The following is a 24,336-nucleotide window of genomic DNA, read 5'->3' as shown; positions in this document are numbered from 1 at the left end:
TTCTAAACACAACCTAACAATATGAGCATACTATTTTATTTATATTGAATGGGAAAACATTTTAAAAAGCAAGTCTGTCTCTCAGGATACAGAGCTGAAATGAAATATAGTCTTATGGGATTCATATTCAATGGAATTACTCAGCTATTTAAAGCTCTTTTTGGTTTCAATTTTCTTCTCAGTTCCTAATAAGACCTAACATAGTACACACCATCAATGAAAAATATCTCTAAGTCTAGGGAGACACTTTCCTCTCTGTGCATGATTCTTTGTCTTTCATATTTCCCTTTAATCAAGGCTACATGAGATTTTAATTTCACACTTTTTCTCACAACTAAAAAGAGGCATGTATATTTCTAGTCCACACCAAAGCAATTCTCAATAACCAGGGTATCTGTGACTAAAAAATACTTGCCTCTTCATATTCCTCAGGAATATTCAGGGTACTAAAAACTAAAGTGAATAAATGTGAGTGCACAGGAAGCTGGCAGATGACAAGAACACGGATGGGCAATACACAGTAGTTTAGTGATGTACATTTCAAAAGAGCTGGGGTTTTGATGGAATAGAGAAGAAATGGCCGTACAAAGAGGTAAACGGGTTGGGGGAGAAAAAACTAGCAATTGAGGGACTGCAGAGAAAGCGCTGCTGTTAGGGAACAACCAGGCTTTCATTAGAACAGAAAGTTAGAAAAAAACACATTCAAGGAGACAGATCCTGAATTCCAGAGTGTATCATGAAAGGGCTTGAAAGGAACTGCAAAATTAAACTCTGGCTGAAGCAGGTAGCTGGTAGTCTTGAAAAACTTCTGGAGGAAGGTGGATGGTCAGTTCAAATTATATTGCAAAATATTTATATGAAAAGGTACAGAGACCATCTGTCAACATTTACTCCTGCAGCTCAAGACAGGCATCAACCTCTCAGACTAGAAGCTAGTGAAGGCCTCCTCCAGGGTCTGCTATCTTAGCTTGCCTGGGCAAGAAAAGTGAACGGATTCTGATCTCTGGCCACTCTCCTAGAAGGTATTTACTCTTGAAGATCACAGTCTTTTAAGATGAAAAAGAAAGCCTATTTGAAGAAAAAATTTCAGATGCTATGACACAGTGGTAGGAAAATGTTTTGGTCAGAGAACACTTGCTCAGCAATATAGGAAGCATCAACAACTCTGCTTAGCAATAATAAATGCTTAAAAAGTACCACCTGACAGGCACACAGGAAGCTGTTTGCCTATTTTCTTAAAGCAGTTTTAGCAGGGCCAGGAGACATTAGTCCTGGGAGTTTCCACATAGGTAATCAGCAGGTGAGGATGGCTGCCATGACAAAAGGCATGAATATTAATTACAAATCCCTTGTAGAATTTTAAAAGGACACATGACAAGGGAAAAATGATGGAAGTGCCCTTACTGCTGCAGTTCTGTTTAGCCACTGCCACATGTGGGTGACCCTACTCTCGTGTCCACCCAGACTCTTGGGGAAGTGCCTACCCAAGGGTAACCAATGTTACAAGAGTCCTACCCTCTGAATGCAGCAGATCTGTTCCAGAGCCTCCAAACCTTGCTTTGAATAACTATGCAAAGAGGGACTATTACATCACAAAATAATATGTAAGCCATTATCCTATCAAAATAGGACGAAACCAAACAATCCCTTTTCACCCAAATATACCCTTCACACCTTCCAATTCTTTCTAAGAAGTAACAGCAAGGAAGAAATATATAATCCTTAAAACTAAATTACAAGGTGCAGAGACAGGCCATAAATCTAACTCAGAGAAGACTGACAGTATCTTCCTTACGAAACCATGATCAAATAACTGTCCAGATATAATCAACCACCTTTAAGAGAAGTGGCTACTCAGGGGGATCCCAACTGGTCTCCCCCTTGCATAGAACCATCATGATGGACAGAGGCACTTTGGTATAATAAAGAAAGCATGGACTTGAAAGTCAGATCTGAGTTCACATTCTGGCTCCAACCACTTACTAGCCAGTCACCTAACCTCATTGAGACTCAATTTTCTTGTACCAATGTTATGAGGATTGGATGGGATATCAAATCCTCAGTAATCCCTGAAACAATAAATCACTACGTGCATAAGACAAATGGTGTTAGGTTTGGTCATTCACTGTATACAAAGAAAGAGGAATGGCTGCGTTAAGAATGGGGAGATTCTAAGGGTTCCCAGACGGATTCTGAGTTGTCTTAAAAGTTTAAAATATTGGTTGTAAACAGATTAAGGCCTTCTCAGAGGGCTAGACAAAAAGAAAGGCTTGTCACACATTTACATGCATTATCTCATTTAATCCTCACAACAACCCTGTGAGGTAGGTCGTTATTCCCATTTTACAGATAAATCTGTGGCTCAGAGCATTTGAGGGACTTGTCCAAAACTGACAAGCTAGGGCACAGCAGATTTGGAATTAGAACTCATATGTCTCTGACCCAAAAGTCTGCACTTTCAGCTACGAAACTCCATGTAACACGTGAAGGCAGAGTCTTCTCCTTGTTTGAATTATGCTGTGTCTCTTTAAAGGCTTTGAAACTGCAATTGTTCCAATTTCATAAGGTGGCATTTTTTCTGTAGACATATATCGAAAAGGTGGAGCCTAGGTGGTTCTTTATTATCTGCGGATCCTTCTAAAACTGTGGGAGAGGAGAATGTAGTAAAGCTTTGCTGTTTTCTTTTAACCTAACAGTGATTAAGAAAGTGGATTATATATTCTGTTGACAACTGTAAAGTCAATTTATCTCAAAACTGCAAAAGCCAACAACTGGTATTTATGATGTAATACACAGGAAACAGGCTCTAAAAGGAAGTGACGTGCTCAGGGTTCCCCTGCTACTAAGTGTCAGTATTAGGGTGCAATCCCAGGACTTTAGAGTCTATGTTCTATGCGCCTTTCATAACCCTGTTGAGTGAAAATGAACATGTACTCGTTGTATTTAAAAAATACAAAAGTAGTACATTCTCACTGTAGAAAAATATAAAAGTAGTACATTCTCACTGTAGAAAATCTAAAAAGCATAGAAAAGTACAGAGAAGAAAATAGAAATTACCTATAATCCTATTACCCAGAGATAATCACTGTTAACATTTTGGTTTGGTATTATTTCATTCCCATTTCTTTCCTTTGCATAAATGTTTTTTAAAAATCTGGATCGTATTTCATTGTTTTTCTCTTTATCTTCCATTTCATCTAAATCATTTCCCCCATGGCATTAAATATTCTTTAAAAATGTTTACAATGGGTGCCAAACCGTCATAAGGCTAGACCATCATTCACTTAAACCCTGTATGGTTGAAAATCTAGTTTTCTTCCTCCAGTTATATATGATGCTGGCATGAATAGCCCTTCTGTTAATCTTTGTCTACTTCTGATTTCTTTCCCTGTATGAATTCTTAGAGAATTAAGGTTGATGGTACTGAAAAATTGCTTTTCCAGTAAGTAGCAATTAGCTCCACTTCCAACAATATATGTCATTTATGACGTTTCTTTCTCCTCATTATGTTTTCTCTGGTGTTGAATAAGCTGTGAGCTATAACGATAGGCTTTCCCACACTCACTACATTTATAGGGCTTCTCCTTTGTGTGGGTTCTTAAATGTAGAATAACTTGAGAAGTCTGCCTGAAGGTTTTTCCACACTCATTGCATTTATAGGGTTTCTCTCCAGTGTGCACTCTCTGATGATCAATAAGATTTCGATTAGAAGTAAAAGCTTTCCCACACTCATTACATTTGTAAGGTTTCTCTCTACGATGAAGTCGCTGATGTTCATTAAGGGTCTTCTTTAAGATGAAAGCTTTCCCACACTCATCACATTCATAAGGCTTCTCCCCAGTGTGAATTCTCTGATGGTCCATAATCTTTGTATTAGAAACACATGTTTTCCCACACTCCTTACATTTGTAAACTTTTTTTCCTTTGTGCATTCTCTGATGTTGAGTAAGGTTTGAACTACGGCTAAAGGCTTTCCCGCACTCGATACAAGTGTAGGGCTTCTCGCCAGTGTGAACTCTGTGATGTGAAATCAGACCAGAACTCCGACTAAAGGCTTTCCCACACTCCTTACATTCGTAAGTTTTCTCCCCACTGTGGATTCCCTGGTGCCGAATGAGGTGTGACTTACCACTGAAAGATTTCCCACATTCGCTGCACGTGTAGGGCTTCAGTCCAGTGTGGATTCTCCGATGAACAACCAGGTTGGAGCTATGACTGAAGGCTTTTCCACACTCCTTACACTTATAGGGTTTCTCTCCTGTGTGGATTCGTTCATGTACTGTGAGGTTTGCACTCTGACTAAAGGCTTTCCCACACTCAGTACACACATACTGTCTCTTTTCAGCCTGACTTCTCTCATTTATTGTAGGGTCATCTTTTTCAGATTCTTGGTCACTCACTTCTGTGAATGTTTTATTATCCTTAACTGTCTTCTGTTTGAAGTTTCTCGTCTTTCTCCTCATTTTCTCTTGCTTGAAGCATCCCAGTGGCCCCTTGAGTCTTCTCTTTCCCTTCAGAGGAGCTTTCTAAACATTGACTTCCTTGGCAACACCTCTGCGGAGTTCTCTTGAAAGTATGAGATTCAGATTTTTCGGGAATGATGTTTTTGAATCAATACTTCCTCAATCCCCGTTTCACCATCTGACAGAAGAAAGAAAAGTTGCACATGTCACCTGCTCTCTATACTAGAGGAAGGAGAATTATCCAAGGATAACAAGATGTGGCAGAACACAAGGTCCCTCATGGAAAAGTAAGTGTTCAAAGGCAGGGGGACCTGATCAAAAAGATGAGAAAAATGAGGATAGACATAGAAGCCAATGGAAAGGCTTATGGAAAGCCAGGGGCTGACAGGAGCCCAACATGTCCAGCATCAGAATGAACGATGAGTAGTATAAAACCCATCCTGGTTTCTTCCTGTCTCATGCTCTACTCCCAGAATTGGAGCCATCTAACTCCTAATCTGATCCCTAGAAAAAATGCACTGAAAGATCCTTCATTCAGTAGCTTAAGTGACTAATCTTCAGATCAGTTTGGCATTTAGTTCATGCTGACCTATTCCCCTAGTACCAGTGATATAGTGGCTGGAACAAAATAGGTGCTCAAAAATTGTTTTATAGAATAATAACTCGGATTTTGTCTTAAGGTATGACTAAGATTTCATCTTTTGCTTTGGTCGAGGTACTACATCCCTCTTCTTAAACTTTGTTGTGATAGGGGTAACACAATTCTTCCAAATATTGGAGCGTAGTCATATCATAGCCTACTCTGTAGCGGCTGGTCTGTAGCTGGATCCAGCTGTATGTGCTAGTTCAGTCTGTCTGCTTTTCACCAAGCAGTCTATTGGGTGAACCTGAGAGGCTGAACTGGGAAACAGGGTTAATTAAAGCATGGCAGGGGAAACTCTAATAGGACCTTGCATGGTACAGTGGTAAAGTATCTAAAGATGGCAATAGGGTGAGAGCAGTGGGCAGCACAACGCAGAGGGGCCGATACATGAAACCAATGTCAGGGATGAGCAGGAATTTCCCAACTGGTTTGACGTAAAGCTCTGAACATATAGATATCCCTAGCAGACCTCAATCTAGAGGGGGTTGAGTCATAAAAGAAAACTGAAAGATGACTCCATGATACTAACACATGACTAATTTTCCTTTTACTATGTTCCTTTTCAGACTTGTCCATATTCATAATTATATAATTGTATATATACAGCAGATATAATTTTGCATCCTACTTCTTTTACTTAATTTTTATAAGTATGTTTCCATATTGCTATTAACTCTTCATATGATCATTTTCTGACTGTATAATTCACCACCAATTAAACTCCTTACAGTTTACCTACAATTTTGCTAGTCAGACATTTCTGTTGTACCCTGAGGTTCAACCACTATTAATAACACTATCATGATCACTCTATACATATAAAGTTTTCTTCTCATTGAAATATATTCCTAGGATAAAAGTTCCACAAGTGAGTGATTGGGTCAGAAGGAATGATGTTGTTTTGTAGTACTACCTACTGCTTTTCAAAAAGTTTGACCAGTTTTCATTATCCCATAGCATTCTGATAAACTGAGTCAAGATCTCTGAAGGAGGGACATATTCAATGGTGAGTGCTCAAGGCCAGCAAGAAGAGAACTGTGGAGGTTAGAGTTCACATCTCAGAAGGGTGAGTGCCACTGATATGATACACAGGCACATATACACAGACTCATGCCCAAGATATGGAGGGCAGGCAGAGAAAATGGTGGGGGAGGAGGGGTTCTTGGCAGGAGCCTGAGCACACTCACATCCGGCTGCTGTTACCCTCCTAATCAAACAGGAGTTAGCAGGTGGAGGAAACTCAGTGAGAAGCCAGGGAAACTGCAGAGCAGAGTGGGACAGCAAATGAAGCCGCCTCCAGAGTTCTGAGAAAGTTGATGGTTCTTTCTCAGTTTCTTTTCCATTTTTAATCTTCTCTGAAACTTTATTTTCTTCATACATTTCTTAAACTAGTAATTATTGAACACTCTACCCTGTACATATCTCTGTCCTGGGTCTCACGCAGGGAAATTTTTAAAAAGCATTGTTGCAGAAAAGTGAAACCATTTGTGGTATGAATGAATGGATGGATGACTAGGTGGATAAGTTTATGGACTTGCTGTTATGAAAGCCTCCCATTTTGCTGGCAAATTGTCCTCTGCTAACTTGTGTTACTGTTTAATTCTTCTTCTTTCTATAGTATTACTTATGAAAACTCAGGAAATGACTTTAGAGGAACAAATTCCCATAATTACTAGAACAAAGTATGTTAGAGATTCAGAATGAGACAGTGCCCTGAAGCCAGCCCCCGGATGTCTCATTTCTAGGCATGGTTGATCCAATGCTCCCCAGTTAGCTAGTGCAGTAACTATTATATCCTTAAAGGCTGTTATGGAAAGATCAGTCTTGCAGCCTTCCAAAAAGAGGTGTTCAGGAAAAACATTAATAACCAGGTATTTACATGACTCCGTCTTTCACAAGCAATAAATACCATTATTGAATGCAAAAAAAAAAAAAAAAAAGTTCTGTTACACACTGTGTCCCTCCAAAATTCATATGTTGAACCCCAAGCCCCCAATGTGACTATATTTGGAGATGTGAGTTCTAAGCGGGTAATTAAGGCTAAATGAGGTTATAAGGGTGGGCCCTGACCCAGTAGGATTAATGTATCCATATAGGAAGACATACCAGAGTTAGCTTTCAACTTGCACTCCTGCCCCCTTCCCACCACATACACAAACCAAGGAAAGCCATGTGAGCACACAGCAAGAAGGTGGCTATCTACAAGCCAGGAAAAGAGTCCTCACCAGAAACTGAATCAGCCAGTCATCATGATCTTGGACTTCTAGTCTCCGTAACTGTGAGAAAATAAATGTCTGTTGTTTAAGCCACCCAATCTGTGGAATTTTGTTATGGAGGCCCAAGGAGACTAATATAAACGTGAAATATCATACCTACTTTTAAGGAACTTACAATGGAGTGATGACAATACGCTAAGAAAGTAAATTACAAATTTACAAAGTACCCAATCAGGGGATGAAGGGCTAGGAGAGGGAGTGAGTACTGGGGCTTGAGACGCTTGTGGAAAGATGCTTTAAAAAGGCAGAACTTTGGCTGAACCTGAGGATAAGCAAGAACTGTTTTCTCAAAAGGATGTTAGCACAGGGTTGATGTACTCAGAAATAAGTGGGAGGTTACACTATCACATAGCTTTATGAAGGCAGGGATTTTTGTCCATATTGTTCATTATTGTATTCCTAGCAAAGTTCCAGGCACATACCAAGCACTCAAAAAAATTTTTTTTGTTGTTTCATGAACAAATGAGGAAATGAAACAATCGAATTGCGTGAAGTGATACCAGCCAGAACACTGAAATCACGGGGCAAAAAATATGGATATAATCTGCTGGTCAACAGGAAACAAGTTCTAAATGGAAGAGTGAAATCTACCCTTAATTTCCTCTCTGTTTTCTATATTCTTTTTTTTTTTTTTTTTTTTGGCTGCGCCATGGCGCAGCTTGCAGGATTCTAGTTCCCTGATCAGGGATCTTACCTGTGCCCCCTGCAGTGGAAGCTCGGAGCCCTAACCACTAGATCACGAAGGAATTCCCTCTATTTTCCATATTCTTTTTTCTACCTTGCTATTCTCTTTTCTTGTTACTTTCCTTCTCATTCTCACTTTTCAAGAATAAAATTTTTCAAGCATTACCATTCATTTCCCCTAGTCCCAGACTTCCCTCCACCCCCAGCACACTCATGTTTTTCTGGGCTTCATGAAGTGGAAAACAGGAAAGAGGCAGCTGGGGTATCCCATGAGGAGTAAACTGAGGAAAATAAAAGGAAAGAATCCAAGAGCTGTCACCTAGGAGTAGGATGATCATATACCCTGGTTTTCCCAGAATAGTCCTGGTTTATACCTGCTATTCCAGCATCATTATTCTTTATTTTTATATTAAAAATTTTTTTTCCAGCATCATTATTAATAGTGCCCCCCTTAATTCACAAAAGCATCCCAGTTTGGATAATAAATTTTGTATCACCCTTCCCAAAAGTGAAATTAGGAAAAGAATGCTTTCAGAAGATTAGCCCAGATGGATTAGAGTTGAAAAAAAGAATGGAGGAAGGGAAATGAGTTGGGAGAGAAGTTTAGGAATGCAGTATGGGTGACCATTAGAGGGCCTGCGACTTTCTAGGTGCTGAATAAATGTTTGCTGAATGAATAAACAAATGTGTGAGATAGTGAGACCCTAGTCCAGAATTAACAACAGGATAGAAAACAAGTCCAGCTATTTCCAGGAAAGCATATGCATATATCAGACTGGATATAGAGGATGACTAAAGGAAAGAATTCTAGGCCATCAGATCCAGGTCTAAATATTGAGAATGGTACTATCACTAAGAAAGATGGGGATGTGGGAAAATACTTTAGACAAGAGGAGGAAGAATATGTCAGGAATACTAATTTGAGAATAAGACACAGGGGACAGATGAAGTCATGAAAATGTATAAACTTGCTGAGATAGAGATTTTGGTTAAAGAGCAGGCAGAGAGAAAGAGAAATGCACAAGGACGTGCTGTAAGGATGCTCAGGGTGGTTCTGGGGGACCTAAGGAGGAAGCAAGACTTACCAGGAGAGCAGGGAGGGATAGTTTGAAGAGAGTTTGATCAAAGGAAACCTAACTATTTGCCCTCTGCCCAAATGGATGGGAAATTCCCTCAGAAATTCTGGAAGAATTCCCAGGCAGTAGGGAGGTGGGGTCTTAGCTAAAGAAGTAGGAGGAGGGACAGATGAGGCCATAAGGATAGCAAGTCACTAGGAGTATCCAGGCAACTGGGCACAAAATTACAATCTCAGACAACCAGTAAATGGAAGAGGACCAATGAGGCCCCACAGGTCTCTGACCCACAAATCCCTGAGACTGACGGATGAGTGTCCTGATCTCAGGAGCACCATTCATTTCAGGCCGTGAGGAACCCACAAAGGGCAGAGTTCTATTCTGAGAGAGAGAGAGACAGAGGTTTTACCTAGAGACATTGTATTCCTTTAATTCACCAGCATCACCAGCCTTTCAGGTTCCTCTGGGCAGTGGTCACATGGTCTTTGGTTAGTGTTTAGCTGCAGTGGAGTGATGAATAAGAGGCAATACCTGAAAATAAATTCCAGAGAAACAGATGAGTGAAGTGTAAAAATTTAAAGAAAAAAAAAAAAAAGAACTATTAGAAATTATCTTGATCTCAGGGAAAGGCCTAGGCCTTAAGCATAAAACAAAAGTTGACACCATAACAGAAAAGCTGATAGATTTGACCATATAAAAATTTCTTCACTTAAAAAAAAACATTAAAAATCTGTAATATAAAATAGAGTTGCCTTATACCATAATTCCTTCTGTGTATGTCTGTGTCCCTCCTCACATGTATACTTTAAACTCTAAGCCCCCAGAGAACAGGGCCCATGATATTCGTATGTGGATCCCACTCAGTGCCTGGCACATAGGGCTCAATAAATGTTTGATTTGAAACGTTAAGTAAGTTCAGGATTCTATCTAATTCTATCTGGGTGTAGGGATGGTGAGAAGTGCACCCTCCACACATGACCACCCTCATCCCTCCTCTCCACCTGTTTATCTCTTTGGTGCTTCATATTGTCGAAACACCATGACAATACTGACATTCTTGGCTGTTCTGTCTCAACAGGGCCATCCAAGGGCTTAAATTCCCTAAGAGAATGACCTAGTCTAACTGCTCAGAGATTCTCAGAATGTCAGAGTTGGAAGGAAACTCCTAGACCACCTCGTCTCATATTAAAATTTTGAGCTGGGGAAACTGGAACTTAGAGGAGAGCTGGGACTCAAGCCAAAGTCTCCTAACACCCAAAATTGAGTTCCACTACATCACCCTTCCTCACCAAAACTCTACTCCTCAGGGTCCAGAGGTCCTCCTCCCACTTCTCTGTTTCTCTCGAGAAATGCTCCCTTTCAGACCTGGTTCCCATACTCTAGCAGGCAGGATTCCCGTCCCCAGACTAATTTCACAATAAAGATCTCACCTGCCAAAGAGAAGGGAATGGCTCACTTTCACACCTGTGCACAGTAGCCTCACTCCAAAGGATCTGCCCAGCACAGATCTTGCCTCATCTCTTCCTCCGGTTTGGTGAAAAAGTTCCTAGTGGGGTCTTGGATCACTGTAAACACACAGAAACGACTTTGAGTTCTCTGACAGCTCAACTGCAAGTGGACACTCAGGGCAATGTCCCATCCCTGGGTCACTTCCCTTCCTATTGAACTGAGAGCAATAAGGATAATCATTCCCATTTTAAAGATGAGGAAATGAAGCTCCCAGAGATGGAATGACTTGCTGAAGGTCGTATGGGTAGTAAGAGATAAGCCTTCTGCATCGGAAGGAAATCCTCATTCCATCACACCACGGTCGCTCCTTTTCACCTGTTCTGTTGGAATCTAAGTCTCCACATTCTCCTCTAATTGAAAAATGCATTCCAAGTGAGAAGTTCTCTGCAATCCAGCTTTCCAACAAAAGTTTGCAGAAAAGAGATGAGGGAAACTCTGCTGAGTCAAATGTCTTTAAAGACAGGAAGAAATAAGGCTTTACAGGGATGCTAGAAGGAGAATTTTTTAATGATTACCCATCTCTCAGGATCACTAGGCCTCAAAATCGGTTTTGTGTTTCCCCCTTCAGATTCCCAGACCCCGCGTCTAACCCTTCAAGCTTGTTCCATTTCTTCCCTACCAGAATATAGCTCTGCCTTGTACACAACTGTAATCCCTGGATCTAACACACTGCAAGTTGGTGCTAAGTATTTTTTGAATGAATGAATGAGTAATCTTCGGCAAGGCTCTGCCCTCCTCTCTGGGTCTGCTTCCTCACTGAGAACACAGCAGGGATTGGATTAGTGATCTGAGCCGAATACTTAGGTGTTGCGGAGCCCTTTGAGAGCCTGAGCGGGATGTGGACCGCTTTTACCAGGGAGGCCCCATGGCTAGCAACGAGGATGATACAGTTCTGTCACCGCTGTCAGCTGGTCCGAGTGAGCAGCTACGCGGAGCAGGAGACGAGACCCAAGACAAAGGGGCAGCGCAGAACAAGGGGAGCGGGGCCCACGACGACCCCTTGACCTGCCGCGTCCCCGTCTCCGCAGCGGGCAGCGGTGAAGGAAGCCTGGCCCCCGGCCTATGTGCCCCACCCGCTCCCAGAACCGGCCCGAAGCCCCTCACCAAGCTGCCACATACCCCGCACCGAAAGCGCCCGACCCATATCTTGGAACAATGCGGAGAAGGAACTACGTCACCGACTCCCCACTAACTCCCACCCTAACCCTCCGGTCCTTCTAGGCATCGGGAGGTTTCTGCATCTCTGTGCTCGCTTCGCGAGCCCGCAGGTCAGGGGACGCTCTGGCCCCGCCTCCCGCCCAGTTTTACTCTACCATTGGCTGAGAGGGCGAAAGGGCGTGGAGAGTTCAGCCAATAGGCGGAGAGACCCTGGACGGGGTGGAGCCTGGGGAAAGGACTTGGTTAGGGCGGGAAGAGGGACCAATCAACTGGGCGGCCAGACTACCTTCCTCGAACTGAAACACTCTGAAGTCACACCCCCAGCTCTGGCTGCTGAGCGGAAAAGTCATCCTTTTCACACATCCTTCTCCTTTCAGCCTCAAAGTCAGGATCGGCTACCATTTATCGGCAGCATATAAAAATACGTGTCGAGTGCCTATTATGTCATTGTTCTAGGCTCTGCAGATACAGTAGTGAAGACAATGAACTTACTGCCCCATGAAGCTTACCTTCAAGTCAGGGAGACAATGGATAAATAAATACCTAGAATGTAGTAGTGCCTAAGGGGGGAGAGAGAGGGAGAGAGGAAGAGAGGGAGGTAGAGAGAGAGAGAGAAGGGGGTAGGTGGTGGTGGGGCTATTTTATAGATGACAGGGAAGGCAGAGACGGGAAGTGAGCAACTTAGGCATGTGGGTAGCTGGTGGAGTATTCCTGATAGATGGAACATCAGGAAGCAAAGGCCTTAAACCAGAAGGAAGGGGGCGCACGTTTTGGTCCATGAGGGATTTGGATATGTCCCAAATAACACTGGAGGGTTTTGGGAATGAGAAGTGACATGATCTTACTTTTTTTTTTTTTTTCCTGCCACATGTTCAAAGGTTTATTAGCTATCAGATATGAATGGAGCCAAGAAACCTGTTTTTCTATAAATTCTAATTTCTTGCTTTCAGTCCTTAGTCATTTTGACATAAACCTCCATGACATAACATTTTAAAAATTTGCTCTGGCTGCTCTGCTGAGAACAGTCTGAAGGTGGGCAAGAGTAGAAGTAGAGAGATTAAGAAGCTACTGCACTATTCCAGATGAGAAATGATGGTGGCTTGGACGAGCTTAGAGGTGATTTAGGTGATGAGAAATGGTCTACATATATTTTGAAGGCATGTCCAGCATGATTTGCTAATTAATTGGATGTTGATTAAGGATGACTCCATGGTTATTGATCTGAGCAACTAAAATAAGACTGTCTTTTGGAAATAGAGTACACTGAAAGAGGAACAGGTTTAGGGAGAGGGATCAATAGTTTTGTTATGGATGTGTTAAGTTAAAGATGCTAATTAGACATCCAAGAGTAAATGTCAAACAGGCAATTAGGATAGGAGTCAGGAGTTCAGTGAAGAAATCACAACTAGAGATGTAAATTTAGGTGTCGCTATATAGGGCAGGATGGGACAATCTAGGGAGTGACTGTAGGTAAAGAAGTCATCTGAGCAATGAGCTTTGAAGCTCATTAATCAATAGATGTGTATTGAATACTTAAAGCATACCAGGAGCATTCTTATCCATCAATTCTTATAGGTGGCACAACATTTTCCAAAGAAGATTGAGGCACAGAGATTCAGAGAAATAATAAGACTTGCACAAGTTCATACCCCCAGTTGATGCTGGAAGTAGAACTCAGGAGCACAACACTATTGCCACTATATCAGGAAACACTCAAGAAGAATATTCATGTACATTATGACCGTAATGATCAACTTGGTCTTGCTTTTCACCTATTCTTTTATTTGGGGGAGGAGTTATTAATTCTGATTAAAACTCTTAACTCCACCTCTGGTCCCAGGGGGTAACAATATTTCATTAATATTCCAGCCCCAGCTGGTCTCTAATTTTAGAGAGCATAATGAGGACACATGTTAAAAATACAAATTCCAGGCCACCCTATCCAACTTGTTGCCTTTATCCACAAGGATATTTATTTTTTCTGACAAAACCTATTCATTCAGTCCAGAATGATGTCATTGTTCAGAATCAGAGTATTTGTGGAGTTCATAATTGCCTAAATATTCAGCAGTTTCAATCTTTATCATGACATTTGTCAACCAAAGAAGTTACAACTCATTTTTGGGTAAATGAAATAAATATCCAGTTATTCAGGTCTTAATTTATTGGTCAAAATGGTGATAACACAAGGCTTCCCTCTGGTAATTCACAGTCTCTTTGAGGATATGACTCTCTGGCTTTACAAAAAGATCGGGGGGAGTTTCCTGGTGGCGCACTGGTTAAGAATCTGTCTGCCAATGCAGGGGACACAGGTTCGAGCCCTGGTCCAGGAAGATCCCACATGCCGCAGAGCAACTAAACCCCTGTGCCACAACTACTGAGCCTGCGTTCTAGAGCCCGTGAGCCACAATTACTAAGTGTGCATGCGACAACTACTGAAGCCTGTGCACCTAGAGCCCATGCTCTGCAACAAGAGAAGCCACCACAATGAGAAGCTTGCATACCGCAATGAAGAGTAGTCCCTGCTTGCTGCAACTAGAGGAAGTCTGTGCACAGCAACAAAGACCCAACACAGCCATAAATAAATAAATAATAAATTCACTTAAAAAAAGAAAGAAAGAAAAATCAGGGACTTCCCTGGTGGTCCAGCGGTTAAGAATCTGACTTCCAATGCAGGTGACTCTGGTTCAATCCCTGGTCAGGGAACCAAGATCCCGCTTGCTGTGGGGCACCTAAGCCAGTGCACTGCAACTGCTGAGCTCGCAGGCCACAACTAGAGAGAAGCCCATGCACCACAGCAGAGGATCCCACATGCCAAAAGGAAGATCCCACGTGTGGCAACCAAGACCTGATGCAGCCAAAAATAAAACAAATAAATAAATACATGTTTTTTTAAAAAGATCAAAGGATACTTCAAAAGTATAAAAGTGAATGGGACATTACTGCCACACACACACACACACACACGGCTTCCATGGGCATTAAATAATTTAAGCCTCAGAGTAATTTTATGGCTTAATGCTGTCCTTATTTTTATTTATTTTTACTTTTAGTTTTTTTGGCCACGCCACGCAGCTTGTGGAATCTTGGTTCCCTGACCAGGGATTGAACCTGGGCCCTCAGCAGTGAGAGTGTGGAGTCCTAACCACTGGACTGCTAGGGAATTCCAATTCTATCCTTATTTTTAGATAAGGAAACTAAAGCCTGGATATGTCAAATGATTTGCTTATGGTTGCACAGCTAGTAGTGGACAATTTGAAACTTGGACTGGGTTTTCTGACTGTAGATCCTGTGTTCTTTTGTCTACTGCCACACTGCCTCAAACTATAAATTGCATTTCTTCTAAAAGGTGTTGAGTTATAACAAGCCGTCCATAATCCCTTTTTACCTTTTTCAAACTTTATTTTGAAACTTTCAAACATGCATATACCCTCTAGGTAGATTCAACAACTGTTATTTTGCCATATTCACTTTTTCTCTCTACACACACATACACATTTTATTTGTTCTTATTGTTAGCCATTTGAAAATATGTTGAAGAGATCATGAGCCTCCAACCCTAAACACTGCAGCATGCATCTCCTAAGAATAAGGACATTCTTTTACAGAAGCAAAATATAACTGTCAGATTTAAGAAATCTAAACAATTGTATATCATCATCAAATGGGCCTACTATTAAATATTACATCCATTCCATATTTAGTGTCTCCATTGATCCCCAAATATCTGCTACAGCTTTTTTAAAAAATTCAAGTTCACTCACTGCATTTGGTGGTTGTGTTTCTGAAGAGTCTCTCTTAATCTAGAACAGTTGACCAACTTTATTCATTTCACTGACTTTTCAAAGAGTCTGGGTCAATTGTCTTATATAGTGTCTCACGTTGTACAAATTAAAAATCAGTGAATCTGATTTATTTTCTCATCATATCCCCCTATATTTCCTGTAAATTGGAAGGTAGGAAAAGAGGCCTGATTAGATTCAAGTTATATCTTTGCTTCACTGGTGGTGTTAGAACTTACGTATTACATGCCATCCTTAATTTCTTTTTCTTTTTCTTCTTGTTTTGTATTTTGTGTACATTAAAATTTCTCCATAGTAAAAAGTAAAAACAAAACATTAAGGCTGGCAGAGGGGGGAATTAGGGGGAGGGATAGGTAAAAGGTAGGGAATCTCTTTTTGAGGTGATGAAAATATTCTAAAACTGCCTGTGGGGATGGTTGCACATGCATGTGAATATACCAAAAATCATTGAACTGTACATTTCACAAGGATGAAGTATATGGTATGTGAATTATATTTCAATAAAAACGTTAAAAAAAAAAAGTCAGGAACTCACCTCAGAGAACCATTCGTGTGCCTGCCATAGTGCTGCAATGTCCAGGTTTCAACAGAGAGTAAAATACAGATTGAGGAGCCATTTGGAAGACAACCCAGGAGGCAGCGGCCACAGTGTTCAACATAGGGGGAAATGTCTTCACTTAAGAATAAGGCCAACTCCCCACATTAGCAGGTCAATCCAGACTTGCCCTTCCATTAAACTGATACCATGGGCTACATTGTGTCCCCCGCAAATTTGTATGTTGAAGTCCTAAATCTCAGGACCTCACAATGTGATTATATTTAGGGATAGAGCCTTTACAGTGGTAATAAAGGGTAAATGAGATCATTAGGGTACATCCTAATTCAATACCACTGTATAAGAAAAGGAAATTAGGACATAAACTAACAGAGGGAAGACCATGTAAAGATAGAAGGAGAAGATGCCCATATACAAGCCTAGGAGAGAGGTTTCAGAAGAAATCAACTCCACTGACACCTTGATCTCAAACTTTCAGCTCCAAAACTGTGAGAAAATAAATTTCTGTTGGTTAAGCTACCCAGTCTGTGGAACTTCGTTATGGCAGCCCAAACAGACTAATACACCCAACTTCCTTGAGAAGCAACATAGTTCCTTGAGAAGCAACCAACTCATGATTCCCCCAAGAAGAGGAAAAGGGGTGTTCCAGAACCTGGAGATGCAGAGCAGGTGGCATGTCAGAAGATGGCTTTACCCTTGATATTAATTATGGGCCAAGACATTATAGCTTCTTGTTTGGGGGAGGGCAGGTAGAGCACAGCTTTAGCTCTGCCCCAATGAAAGATATTCCTGACTCTTATTCGAGCATATTGCTCTGGGCAAATCAGAGGCCCCCAACCAGATGTGCAACTTCCTTAGTTCTTGCAGATTTTGGGGAATTGCCCAGCTGTTCCTGATTATACAGTTCAAATATCCCACATATCCACTCTCAGTGGAAACCTCAGGGAGCCCCTGAGAAGAGGTGAATTGTCTAGACTTCTTCTAATGGTTCTCTTTTGAAAGTCTTTTAAATAACTCACTATCTCGTTATTTCAGTGCTGCTCATTAGGACAGATGTTGACAATGGATAGTGTGGTAAGTGCACAGCTTAGCCTGGAGAATACAGTTGCCAGTGGCTTTAATTTTAGCATCATAACAGCTGCCATGACCACCTTCCTCATAAATGGCCCCTGTAGTAGGCTGCACATACCTCAAATCCTAAGGGCACCAGTAGTGTGGCTCCCCAGTGAGAGCTTGAGTGTCATCGATTTTTGCTCATTGTTGAGGCAGCCTGACGAGGTTTCACTAGTGGCCTTTTTCTGAAATCAGGTCATGCTGACTTGCCAGGGTCCCTACAGGTATGGTGTAATTGCATCATTATGTTCCCTCCTTCCCTGGGGAGCAACACAGACAGTCTCAGAGAGGGGATATAGCATTTTTCAATCTCATCCAAATGGAAATCGAAGTATAATGTATACAACCTGGTGGATGAGCATGTACCTATGCACCCCGTGACCCTGAATATGCAGCCGCTGTTACCACTCCTCATTTAATCTTAGAGGAATATATATTGTCCTGTGATTACTCTGTCCTTTCATCGAATTGTACTCAAATCTTGGGTGACTGTTGGCCCTGTCCCTTTCCATCCACAATCCATATGGCACCAGCTTGGGAAACTTAATATCTTGTAAATGCATCATCCATACACAAGACATTGCAACTGGAAGGGACTTGGGGGAGAAGCCTGTTAGATATCATAAAATGCCAACTGTACATACATCTCTAGAAAAGTTTAAGTCATTGGACTGCGCCACCTAGGGTGGAAAAACATTATGTTTTCAGTCAGCTGCAAATTCCTAACCAAGAGTCACAGATCAGAAAAGGGGGTGGAACACCAAATATTTCTCTCAAACTGTGTTTTCACGCAGGGTATTCACAGGTCTTGAAAGGGAAAGCGCACTCATCCTACACGGCATCCACCTGGGCAAAGTACAGGCCGTTGGTCCTGTGCATATATTAGTGGGAGGACTGTTGTGGTTCACTAAGGAATCAGTCTATAATGTCCTATCCTGGGTCAAATACCTGTACAACAAGGTACTTGGAGCCAGCTGACATCATAACACCTTCCCATTATCCCCCTTGGGCAAGAGTTTTATAAGGCCCCATCAGGCTAGAACACATCCTAATGTTAGGGGGGATAGGGGGTTTGTTTTTAATTTTCTATAGAGCAAAAGCCACCCTGTGGGTATTCACAGTTTGTCCCTAACACCTAGAGTATCCTTTGTAACACTCCAAGAGGTCGACAACTTCACAGAAATGTCTTCCAGCATGGGACAGTACTCGTCAACTTGTCAGCACCCAAAATCTCTGGACCTTTCCTACTGGTCTTAGAAGTTGAATTACCAGGGTTTGGGATGCAGAATATAGCTGTGGAATATTTTCTTTGTGTTTAAGAGGTAAGAGGGTAAGTGTCCAGCTCCTAACACGTTTACCACCATATTTGGTCACCTGAAATATCTCCTGGGTATAAATTTTGTCTGTTTTTTTTTTTTTTAATTTTTTGGCTGTGCCGCCCATTATACAGGATCTTAGTTCCTGGATCAGGGATCGAACCTGTGCCCCCTGCAATGGAAGCATGGAGTCCTAACCACTGGAGCGCCAGGGAAGTCCCAAACTTTGATTTTTAAAAACAAATTGGGAGCTCTATCACACTGCTTACTGTAATTCTTTACTTGCATTGTGGACTCATGAATGGAGCAGAAGCCATGTGCTATAACTAAAAGCTTTTCTACACTTATTCCAGGAATAATATTTTTCAAAAATGTGTACAAAATAATAGAAGCTCTGGATGATTTCTTGCCCTCTAAAATCCAAAACAGATTATAACCCAGGTGGGTTTTGTTATGCCAAACAAGAAATAAACTATAACCAAGGCTTTCCCACACACGAATAAGTAGACTTCCTTGTAAGCATAAAGTCTCTGGTGGATGTTTCACACAACTGAATGTTTTCTCACACTTATCTCAGGAATAGTTTCTTTTCTCAGTTTGGAGTTGCCGAGGTAAAATAAAGTCTGAGTTGTGACTGAAGGTTTTTCCACATTTTCTTTTAAAACAAAGCTATTCACAACAGGTAGAGCACATGGAAGGAGCCTCCGCTGTACCCATAGTGTGAAGGCTGAGCGAAAAAGAAAAGAGGGCTCTGGGCGGAAGGTTTGCAACCAGATTAGCAAAATGTCGAGCTGCTCTTTTACTTCTTTACTGCTGCACAGCATATTAGTAATATAAATTTATAACTCACCTTCTAGCTCCAAGTCTAAACAGACAATTTTAACAGCATGCAAATAGAATATAAAGCAATTCAAGGAAAACCCACTTTCCCTATCTTGGGGCAAATATTGTTGATTAGTGAAGAAAAAGACAAATGAAATATGAGGCTAATAAAAAGTCTCTGCAACTTAAGGCAGTGAAAGGACATATGAAAAAAATATATTCAAGGGACCTCCCTGGTGGTCCAGTGCTTAAGACTTCGTCTTCTAATGCAGGGGGTGCGGGTTCAATCCCTGGTTGGGGAGCTAAGATCCCACATGCCTCTCAGCCAAAAAACCAAAAATCATAAAACTGAAGCAATATTGTAACAGATTCAATAAAGACTTTAAAAATGGTCCACATCAAAAAAAAAAAAAAAACTTAAAAAGACCCCACAAACTTGGCAATCATGAAAGGAAAACTGAAAGGAAACCAAAATGTAAAACATTACGGATGGGGCTTCCCTGGTGGCGCAGTAGTTGGGAGTCCGCCTGCCGGTGCAGGGGACACGGGCTCGAGCCCTGGTCTGGGAAGATCCCACATGCTGCTGAGCAACTAAGCCCATGCGCCACCACTACTTAGCCTGCACTCTAGAGCCCGCGAGCCACAACTACTGAAGCCTGCAGGCCTACAGCCTGTGCTCCGCAACAAGAGAAGCCACTGCAGTGAAAGGCCTGTGCACTGCAGCAAGGAGTGGCCTCCGCTTGCTGCAACTAGAGAAAGCCCGCGCACAGCAAGGAAGACCCAGTGCAGCCTAAAAAAAAAATAACTAAATAAAATCTATATAAAAAAATTGTGGATGAAACACAGCTCTAACTACATATACAAAAGAGAATAAAAGAACTTTACAGGGCTTCCCTGGTGGCGCAGTGGTTCAGAGTCCACCTGCCGATGCAGGGGACACAGGTTCGTGCCCTGGTCCAGGAAGATCCCACATGCCGCAGAGCAGCTGGGCCCGTGAGCCATGGCCGCTGAGCCTGCGCGTCTGGAGCCTGTGCTCTGCAACGGGAGAGGCTACAACAGTGAGAGGCCTGCGTACCACAAAAAAAAAAAAAAAAAAGAAAGAACTTTACAGAATACTAGGTGCAGCTTTATGCCACTCTCTGACAGTCCAGTAGAAAGGATGATTTCCAGATAGAGCTCACCAAAAGTTACAAAGAGGTAGAAACTTAGAGGGCAGTAATTGAAGAAATCAAAATGTTGCTAAAGATTTATGCTTCTTGCGGTGGGGCAGGACAAAAAAAAAGAAAGACTTGTCCCTCTCAATTCCCTCATCCCCCAAAATGGATCAAGCCCAGTTATTTTTACTGTTCAAAGAATAATTCCCACATTATTCAAACTCTTCCAGAGTAATTAAAGAAAAACAAATACATTTTGCAAGGCAGGCAAAACCTTATTAGTAAATTCAACTTGGTTCTGTACTTAAAACATTAACAAATGGATTCTATTCCAGGAATGCAAGGAAATTTCAATTATCTAGGAACTTGCTCCCCCTAAAATTACAAAAATAAAGGACATTATCCATGAAATTACAGATTTTTTTTAAAAAAAGGTAGAACTTAAAAACCATAACAAGAACTCAAAATACAAAACAATAATAATAATTATAGGGTATAGTATGTGCCAAGCACTGTTCTAAGTGCCTTACACTTATGAACTAATTTAACCCTCACAGCCCTGAGGTAGCTCCATTTTATATATGGAAGAGCTAGACACAAGGAAACTAAATGACTTACTCAGGATCACACATGTAAGAAAGTAAGGAGTCAGGATTTGCACCTCGAGTACCAGGCACAAAAATCTATTCTCTTAACTACTGTATTATATTGCTGCTTCTAAAAATAGGAATAGGGACTTCCCTGGTGGTCCAGTGGTTTAGACTCCAAGCTTCAGATGCAGGGGATGTGGGTTTGATCCTTGGTCAGGGAACTAAGATGCTGCATGCTGTGCAGAATGGCCAAAACAAACAAAGAAAAAAATAGGAAAAAAAGGAAACTTCCTAAACCCAATAGAATATTTATGAGAAACCAATAATGAAGTAACAATAGTGAGACTTCCAGGGGTACACGTAGAAGATATCAATGAGGGCTTTATATAAGATATCCTATGAAGAGATGTCACTTCTATCTTTAGACGCTTCTAGTCTGGTGGGGATGGGGGCAGGGGAGATTGTGTCCAATTTAAGGATGATTCAATTACAGAGCTGAGTTTTCAAAAGGTATTTATTAAACTACCATATGAAATTATCTATATACTAAAAGAAATAGATACTATACCCAACCTCAAAGAGCCTATAAGTTGGTATGAACACATATGCATTAAATACAGAATAATTTACAACGCAATTTAACAACAGTTGTACACATAGCACCAGCTAAGTCAAAGCACTGAGGTCCAATGAATAGCAGTTTAAGATGAATGAAGACGTATTTGAAGAAGAAAGTCTTTCAGAGATGAGTTGGATCTGGCAGGTTCTGAGGGACACATATTAGCAAAAGAAAAGAAAAAAGATTTTCTAGACAGGGAACATAAGTGATGAGGGACTATATTAGAAGTTCAAAAAGTAGATAAGGAGGGCCACAGCCAAGAGAAAGAAAGAATGAATCAGTACCTTGGAGAATGACTTTATGTAAATGGTAAAATGGAGGAAGTGGAACACAATAAGGAAATACCTCTGTTCTTGAGAAGTACACGTTCTGATTTTGGGACACCTAAGTAAGAAATGAGATAGATTTTTAAACAGACGAAATAAAAGAAAGAAGGAAAGAAATCTACAAGCACATGAAATGTGTAGTCCTTAGTGGGGAAGGATGGTACTGTTACTCCCACTCTCCCACCTTCGTGACCACCAGAGAACGTTTAAGGAATGATCCACTTTGATTAGTGGTTCCAAGAGGAGACCAGGGTGAGCATACTTCTTCTATAGAAACCTTAACTCAGAGTTCCTTGCTGTCTTAGAGAATCACATCTTAAAAAACAGACCGAGCCAGACCTGACTGCTTTTCTCCAGTGTGAGTTCGCTGGTGGTGATTGAAAGTAGAACGCTGACTGAAGGCTTTCCCACATTCAATACATTCATAGGGTTTCTCTCCAGTGTGAACTCTCTGATGCACAATGAGCTGTGAGCTGTCACTAAAAGCCTTCTCACAATCTTTGCACTTATAGGGTTTCTCCCCAGTATGAGTTCTCTGATGTACCATAAGACTGGAGCTATAGCTGAAGACCTTCCCACATTCATTACATTCATAAGGTTTCTCACCAGTGTGAATTCTCTGGTGTATAATAAGATGTGAGTTTTGATTGAAGGATTTTCCACACTCATTGCATTTATAGGGCTTTTCACCCGTGTGAAGTCTCTGATGTCGAATGAGACATTTACTCAGACTGAATGCCTTACCACACTCATTACATTCAAAGGGTTTTTCTCCAGTATGAATTCGCTCATGGTCAACAAGTTGAGAGTTCTGATTGAAGGCTTTCCCACACTCACTGCATTTGAATGGTTTTTCCCCAGTGTGGAGGCTCTGATGTCGAATAAGACATTTACTTCGACTGAAGGCCTTGCCACATTCATTACACTCATAAGGCTTCTCCCCAGTGTGGATTCTCTGATGGTCAATAAGATTTCTGTTAGAACAGAAAGCTTTCCCACACTCATTACACTTGTAAGGTTTCTCACCACTGTGAAGTACTTGATGGTGGACAAGGCTTTTACTCCGAATGAAGGCCTCCCCACACTCATTGCATTCATAGGGTTTCTCCCCAGTATGGGTTCTCTGGTGGTCAATGAGTTGAGAACTCTGAGTGAAAGCTTTTGCACATTCGTTACATTTATATGATTTCTCCCCATTATGGAGTCTCTGTTGTTGAATGAGATGGGAGCTATGGCGATAGGTCTTTCCACAATCACTGCATTCATAGGGCTTTTCCCCTGTGTGGATTCTGAGATGGACTATGAGCTGAGAGGTCTGCCTGAAGGTCTTGCCACACTCATTGCACTCATAGGGTTTCTCCCCAGTGTGGATTCTCTGATGCCCAATGAGGTGAGAACTCCGATTAAAAGCTTTGCCACATTCATCACAGTGAAAGAATTTCTGTCCCTTCAGAATTTCCTGACGTTCTGCAGGACTTGAGGACAGATCTGGATGTTCCTCAAGTTCCTTATATACATCACATTCATCTTTTGTGCATTTATTTTTATCCTCCTGTGTTATTTCCAAGAAATCACTCTTCAGTCTGCTCCCCTGTTCACCTGAGGGTTGAACTTCTAGCTTCTCTAAAGCCTCTTCACAGGCATCTCCAGCTTCTGGTCCTCCAGGAATCACTCCATAGAGTACTCCTGAGGTCCTATCAGATGACTCCGTTTCTTCAGAAATTTCCTGCTGTGGAGGCAACTCTGAACTCTCCATCCTGTTCTCACCTGCTGCCAAAAGAAAGAAGAAAACAACTGTTACTCACTCTTACCCTACTGAGGAAATGAACTATCAGGAGCCTATGTACCTAAAAAAAAATTCATATTATGGGTAAGGAATGAGGAGACACATTGAGAACAGGAGAGAAAATGAGAAAACAGCTCAAATTTCTCTTCATGGACAGAAAAACAATGAGAGGAAGCTGGTCAGTGGAGGAAGGCAGAAGAAGAGCTATCAGGACAGAGGGATGCTGAGCCAGCACGGCCAGGTGAACAGGCCAGTTGAAAGGCAAGAGACCAGACTGTAAAGCATGGTGTGATCTTCCAGAAGTCACTTAGATGCGACATCTCCTTAGTAAAATGATGAACTCTAAGGTCCTTTTCAACCATGACATTGTATGGCTCCACACTTCTCAGCAAAGATGTTGCGGAGAGAAAGTGGTGGCAAATACCTCAAATCAAATATGAGAAAC

At 41.5% G+C, this 24,336-nt stretch overlaps 1 protein-coding gene across 6 annotated transcripts in view; it reads right to left on the bottom strand.

Annotated features, from left to right (window-relative positions):
- Nucleotides 1-2,294: 2,294 nt before the first annotated feature.
- The window catches only part of LOC116762590 (zinc finger protein 660), a 32,738-nt gene continuing 10,696 nt past the window's right edge, over nt 2,295-24,336 (bottom strand). For 2 of the 6 annotated variants that reach the window (XM_032649735.1, XM_032649734.1), the window contains exon 6: nt 21,663-23,875. In XM_032649735.1, coding sequence (XP_032505626.1) covers nt 22,422-23,875 — 1,454 coding nt within the window. In that variant the 3' untranslated portion in view covers nt 21,663-22,421. Of the gene's footprint in view, nt 4,642-9,548; nt 9,671-10,569; nt 10,705-11,767; nt 11,802-21,662; nt 23,876-24,336 lie in introns of those variants that run through there. The other 4 variants (XM_032649737.1, XM_032649738.1, XM_032649739.1 and 1 more) reach the window with 4 other exon arrangements.

This window comes from Phocoena sinus, chromosome 11 (assembly GCF_008692025.1).
Source record: "Phocoena sinus isolate mPhoSin1 chromosome 11, mPhoSin1.pri, whole genome shotgun sequence".
NCBI lineage: Eukaryota > Metazoa > Chordata > Mammalia > Artiodactyla > Phocoenidae > Phocoena > Phocoena sinus.
The sequence above is the reverse complement of the archived record's forward strand: the minus strand, read 5'-3'. Positions and strand labels throughout refer to the sequence as shown.